The following is a 6445-nucleotide window of genomic DNA, read 5'->3' as shown; positions in this document are numbered from 1 at the left end:
TGCTTCAGCTTCTTTGCTCCGATCAAGTGTTTTTTTGCATGTAAGACGTGTAGGATGAGCTGCAACTTGAGAAAAATTCTTGATGAAGATTCAATAGTAATTGACAAAGTCCAAAAAGTATTGCAAATCTTTTATTGTTCTTAGAATCTTTCAATCTATAATAGTTTGAACATTCTTTGGATCTATTATAAGTCCTTCATTGGAAATGATATATCTTATGAAGTCAATTTGAATAATATGGAATACACACTTTTTCAACTTAGCATACAATCTTGCATCTTTAAGTTTTTGTAACATACAACAAACATAAACTTCATGCTTATATGTATTCTTAAAATAGATTAAAATATTATTTAAGTAACAAATAATAAAATTATCTAGAAACTCACAAAAAATATCATTCATGAGATGTTGAAAAGCAGTTGGTACATTTGTGAGTCTAAAAGGGATGATATTATATTCAAAGTGTCCATACCTTGTTTGAAATGTAGTCTTCCATTCATCTCCATCTTTAATGTGGACCAAGTTGTATGCTCTTTGTAGATCTATTTTTGTATAGATCTTAGCTTAATTTAATTGATCAAAAAGTCTAAATATTAAGGATAAATGATATCTATTATTGATGGTAATCTTGTTGAGTCCTCGATAATCTATGCATATTTGTAATGATTCATCTTTTTTCTTTATAAATAAGATAGGAGCTCCTGTAGGAGATTTTGAATGGTGTATGAAATTCTTAGCCAAGTTCTTTTTAATGTATTTATTGACTTCAACCAACTCATTTTGTAATAAATTATAGGTTGGACGAAATGGTGGCTAACTTCTCTCTTTAAGGTCACTTTAGTAATCATAGGGAGCTCGAAGAGAATATCTGCATTTTTTTTTTCATAAACATCTTGAAATCTTCATATTAATTTGGAATGCTACTTGAAGTCTTTTCATCATTAAAAATAGGTATAGCATAAATAATAAAAGGTGATTTTTCTTTTGCAACATGCAAGAAAGCTTTTGTACCTACGAGTACGGATTTGGCTATACTAGATTCATGGCTTTTCACAAAACTCTTAATAATGCTTTGAGGAAAGTCAAATTTACAAGAAATTTAATTTATCAAAAGATCATACTTTTTTAGCCATGATAAACCTAAAATGACTGGATTAGAAAAAAATCTAATTATATTAAAAATTATGCAACTATTATGACCATTTATTGCTACATCTATAGAAAGTATTTCATGAGTAATATCTATAGAAGATAACCGACGACCATCTATGACTTCTACATATACAAGTTTAGTTTTTTATATTAATGATATTCTATGGCTTTTAATAAATTTTTTATTTAAAAAAAAAATTGAAGCTCCTGAATCTATCAAGGCACAAGTTTTGTGTTTATTAGGTCCTAAATGAACATCTATTGTAAAACAAGGAGAAGTTTCTAAGGAGAAGATAGGACCTTCGTTTGTACAAGATTCCAATTGCACAATTGTAAGTGGATAAATTTATTTTTTGATATTTTTTCATCTTTGACAATTGTACTCCTCATTTTGTAGTTGAGTTGTTTCTTTGGACAATATTGAGCATTGTGCTTAGTTGCTCCAAAATATAAATATATTCCTTCTTGAAGATGATAAGTCTTTTTTTGTTTAGTAAGAGGTTTAAAACATATTGCATCAATTTACATATCTTCTATTTCTAAATGTTTAAATTGAGAGGTCATTGGTATTATCATTAAATTATAATAATGTTAAAGTTCTCTTATACAATTCTTAGATTGAAATTGAAAAAATCAATTGTCACACTTTACAGCAAAGTCAATTGCTTGACTCAATGTTTAAAGATCCAATAAGTTGAGCATTAATTTATTTACCTCATATTGTAATCTGTAGAAAAATTGGTTGATAAGAATAGCATCATTTCAGTTGATATCAATCGATATTTGTCAAAATTGTGAAATGTATGATATTACTAATTGATTATCTTGTTGCCAAATACAAAACTTATTGGTTGTAACACAAATTGCATTTTGCTCTTCATACAAAGATTAAAACTCCCAAAAAAAAACCTCTAATTTATCCAATATTGGATCTTGTCATTCAAGAAAAGATAAAAACCATGATAATGCCAAACCTGAAAGAAGTGTACCAATGAATCTAACTTGTGATCTTGGCGTTGGATAGTTTTGGAGTTGAAGTTCAATTACAAGTTGTACTTGATTGACAAATCCTCATAACTAGGATCTTGTGCCATCAAACTTCTCGAATAAGGCAATTCTAGATTTTCTAACATTAAAAAGATGTTCTATTATAGAAAAAATGATGTGATTTGGTGTAGATGTTGAAGCGACTCCAATCATATTTGTATCTTCACTTCCTGCTATTTTTATTGTTCTTGGTGGCAATAAATTGAGTTAATGCATTGTAAGCATCAATTCTTTCAATTGCTCTTGCATTTGAGCCATTACACTCTTCATTTCAAAAGCTTTGCGATAATAATATTTTAAAAAATATATATCTAATTTTACTCAAGACAAGTAGAAGAGAGGACTTGAAAACAAAGAAAATATTAAGAACAATATTAGTTTACCAGATGATAATCTACAATATTAAGAACAATATTAGTTTACCAGATGATAATCTAAAAGGTATTATGAAATTAATATATTTTTACCTACTTCTATCTATTCATATTACCTAAGTATTAATTATAGTAGATATATATTTGTGACACCATCTATCCATCATATACATGCATTCATCCAACTATCCATTATATCCATGCATTCATCTATTATATCCATGCATCCATCTATCTATTATATCCATGCATTCATCTATTATATCTATTATATATATTATATCCTATGCATCCATCTATCTACTATATCCGTGCATTTATCTATTATATCTATTATATCTATTATATCCCATGCATCCATCTATCTACTATATCCGTACATTCATCTATTATATCTATTATATCCCATGCATCCATCTATCTACTATATCCGTGCATTCATCTATTATATCTATTATATCTATTATATCCCATGCATCCATCTATCTACTATATCTGTGCATTCATCTATTATATCTATTATATCTATTATATCCCATGCATCCATCTATCTACTATATCTGTGCATTCATCTATTATATCTATTATATCTATTATATCCCATGCATCCATCTATCTACTATATCTGTGCATTCATCTATTATATCTATTATATCTATTATATCCCATGCATCCATCTATCCATACATTCATCCATTATATCCATCTATCCATTATATCTATTATATTTATCCATAATATCCATCCATCCATCCATTATATACATTCATCCATCTATTATATACATCCATCCATCTATTATCTCCATTACATCTACCTATCCATCCATTATGTCCATTATATCTATCCATCCATCCATTCTTTCAATATATTCATCTATTGTGTCCATTCGTCCATCCATTCGTCCATCCATTCGATATATTCATCCATCCATCCGTGTTGTTTTGGGTTGTTTGATGCGCGGTGGTCACGCCTCAGCAGCCAGCCAATTCTTGAGCCTTGGCAGAGCGGTTGAGTGGAAGAAGAGCCCACGACAATAATGGGGCCACGATTCTCCACACACCCCCCCCCCCCCCCACCTCTCCCCCGAGCCTGATGGCCATTCCCACTTCCCCCATCCCTCCTTTCTTCTCTCGCTTATCAGGTTCGTGACGGGACAGCAACGCTGCTCAGATTGCCCTTTGTGGGTCTCATCTTTGTCTGGGTGACGCCGCTCCAAATGGAATAGCTCTGTGGATATGAACCCCACTATTGAAAGGTGTTTTGTTTGAGGACTGGGCTGAGCTGGGCTGAATTGGAGTCTGTTTCTGGAGTTTCGGTGATCTGACCGAGCTGGATATTTGCGGAAACGTTCAATTGTAGGGTGAATCAATCCTGGAGCTGAAGAAGTGGGTGGTGTTGAGGGGAAAGGGCCAATGGGGTCTTCCTCGGTGCAATTAGGGTTAGCAAGTGGTGGAACCAGTTCGTCGGCCATGGGGATAAGGCCATTGGCATTGACAACGGCCGCGCACTCGGGCATTCCGACGTGTGCACAGACTATTCAGGAGTCATTGAGCTATCGTAGGATTTTGGGTAGGTTGGCGAATTTGGAGGGGCTTCGTCGAGTAGAACTAAGTGGGGGCAGTAGTGTAGCATGTAGACGAGGTGGGGATGGGTTAAGAAATTTGGTGATTTTGAAGAGAGGAGCAATAGTTTGCCGGGCGAGGAAACGAGATGCGTCCCTGGAGCGGAGCAATAGGGCGAATGAAGAGCTATTGATGTTTTTCTTCCAACTTGATTTGACGACAAGGCTGCAGCGGGCGCTTAACCAGGACATGTACGAAGCGGCGCAGGGTTTGAGGGAGAAGATTGCCGAGGTGGAGCAGGAGATGGCTCGGCAGCGCAAGGCGAAGACTGGATCAGATTCCTCTAAGAATGAGGTACAGGATACAGGGATCGCAATATTGCAATTGAAAGCGGAATTGCAGAGGTTGATTGCAGAGGAGGATTATGCTGCTGCTGGTGCCATTAGGAACAAGTTAACAGCTCTCGAGGCGGAGTCTCTGGCAGCGCAGGTCCAAGCTCTGTCTTACCAGCAGCGAAGCTTTCAATTTCGGCTAGGGCAGAAGGTCAGGCATCGGGTCATTGGATACAGGGGAGTAGTTTGCGGCATGGACCCTGTGTGCTGTGAATCGGATCAATGGGCGGAGACAGCTGGTGTGGACGAACTCCCTCGCGGTCGAAATCAACCATTTTATCAGGTGCCACTTCTAGTTCAATGGTGGTTTAAATTTCTTTAGTTTATTTTGAATCAAGAAATGTGAAGCTTTGTTTAGATTTTAGCGAGTCCGCAACTTCACATTGATGAATTCATGGAATTGCCTGGGGTTTCTGAGCTATTAGCAATCATATTAGCTATTCGTATCTTTTGGTCTTGGTCTGACAACTTAGGTTTGCTACCGCAGGTTTTGGTGGACGTTCGGGAGGAGCCATCCGTTATGGTAACCTATGTTGCCGAGGATAATTTAGTCGCCCCTGAGGAACCCGATTTTGAACAATTTGATCATCCATACGTATATTTTCTCTTTTATGGCATGGATGGTGCGGGGGACTTCATAGCTTGTAAGCAATTGAGAGAAAAATACGATGCACCTCGACATGAGTTGCCTTACGACGAAAATGAAGGTGATTGATTTCTCCCTTTGCGAAGCGGTAATGCAAATTGACCACTATATCTCAATCCATCCACATGGTTGTGAACAACCATACCATGGCAATGAATATGGTTCACAACACCATCATATCTCCACCCCTCCTACTCTTACTTCTATTTCTCATTTATGGTTCCTCCTGATTGAGTCTCTGATTATTTACACTGTAGTTTTTTATCAACTCGCAATCACCAGCCTCGGTGTATGAGTTTCCTTCAAACCATGCATTGCTTTTTATTTCATCAAGCTGGTCAAACCTTAGCTTGTTTTTGAAACTTTCAACGACACATTTTTCTGTTTGTGAAAGTTTGTGGGTTACCGGCCTTGGCACCTAATGTTCTGCCTCAAGTGGAAATTCTAAACCCTGGACTTGATGAACAGGTTAATACTCAGGTTAACTGTGGGTTTCCGAACCCAAAGTTTCCACCTTGGTTGATTGTATGATGGTGGCTCTGTTGTTGTCGCTGAGGGCTTCTTCTCAGGCCTATTGTGTAGGAATCAGATGCAGGTTGTCTTCATGCGTTGATGGTGGACAATGAGAATGCAAATGGCGTGGAAAGACTCAACGTGTGGTTGCATCTTCCACGCTCTTGAAGGCTGTTTCTCTTGACGTGGAGAGTTGAATGAGGATGTGGTGCATGATCAACTTTTTACTGACTTGTTGACAAATTAAACTTGCTCACAAATATACCCAGAATTCAACAGGAAAAAGAGACTGATGTAGAGTTTAGAGAATGAGGCAAGTTGCATGCCCAGCTGCACTGTTGAACTTCGGCCCAGTTTCAAATTGAAATGGGTATGGCAATCAGTTTTCGAAATAGTGTGGTGCATGACACTTTTTTGAAACACTCAATGCACAAGACACAATGCAAGGAAAAACAAAAACACATGGTCTCTTTTAAATAAGGTTGGATATCATGACATAGACAAAGAATCAAGATGAACCAAGGGTCTTGTGCACCTGACGTGTGTCCTAACTAATATTAATCATATTGTAATTAAAATCAAAATCTAGCAAGTTTGTGTACAAGTTGTATACAAAATGTAAAATGAAGTATTTGATTGATGAAGGTATATGATGCAAATTTTATGAAGGTTTTACATGATGCCACTTTTAATGTTTTGTTTCAGTCTAAAATTAGTCAAATAGAAAACTAGTCAAACAAGATAAAATGAAAA

At 36.0% G+C, this 6445-nt stretch overlaps 1 protein-coding gene across 4 annotated transcripts; it reads left to right on the top strand.

Annotated features, from left to right (window-relative positions):
* The first annotated feature begins 3653 nt into the window (after positions 1-3653).
* Positions 3654-6284, top strand: LOC112284199 (clp protease adapter protein ClpF, chloroplastic). Of its 4 annotated transcripts, none has more exons than XM_073535047.2 (3): positions 3654-4816; positions 5021-5240; positions 5769-6284. In XM_073535047.2, the coding sequence occupies exons 1-3, from the start codon at positions 3992-3994 to the stop codon at positions 5858-5860; spliced, it is 1137 nt and encodes a 378-aa protein (XP_073391148.1). In that variant the 5' UTR covers positions 3654-3991; the 3' UTR covers positions 5861-6284. The 4 variants fall into 4 exon arrangements, with proteins under 4 accessions (XP_073391148.1, XP_073391149.1, XP_073391150.1 ...); XM_073535048.2 differs by having other exon boundaries at positions 5762-6284; XM_073535049.2 differs by having other exon boundaries at positions 3655-4816; positions 5648-5787.
* Positions 6285-6445: the final 161 nt, after the last annotated feature.

Source organism: Physcomitrium patens, chromosome 7 (genome assembly GCF_059467195.1).
Source record: "Physcomitrium patens ecotype Gransden chromosome 7, ASM5946719v1, whole genome shotgun sequence".
NCBI lineage: Eukaryota > Viridiplantae > Streptophyta > Bryopsida > Funariales > Funariaceae > Physcomitrium > Physcomitrium patens.
The sequence above is the reverse complement of the archived record's forward strand: the minus strand, read 5'-3'. Positions and strand labels throughout refer to the sequence as shown.

Bases quoted from the DNA above. Each gene is read 5' to 3' on its own strand.
- LOC112284199 (XM_073535047.2), top strand. From the start codon at position 3,992: ATGGGGTCTTCCTCGGTGCAATTAGGGTTAGCAAGTGGTGGAACCAGT. The intron at 4,817-5,020 runs GTGCCACTTCTA...TTGCTACCGCAG, and splicing joins GAAATCAACCATTTTATCAG to GTTTTGGTGGACGTTCGGGA. The intron at 5,241-5,768 runs GTGATTGATTTC...TGTAGGAATCAG, and splicing joins GCCTTACGACGAAAATGAAG to ATGCAGGTTGTCTTCATGCG.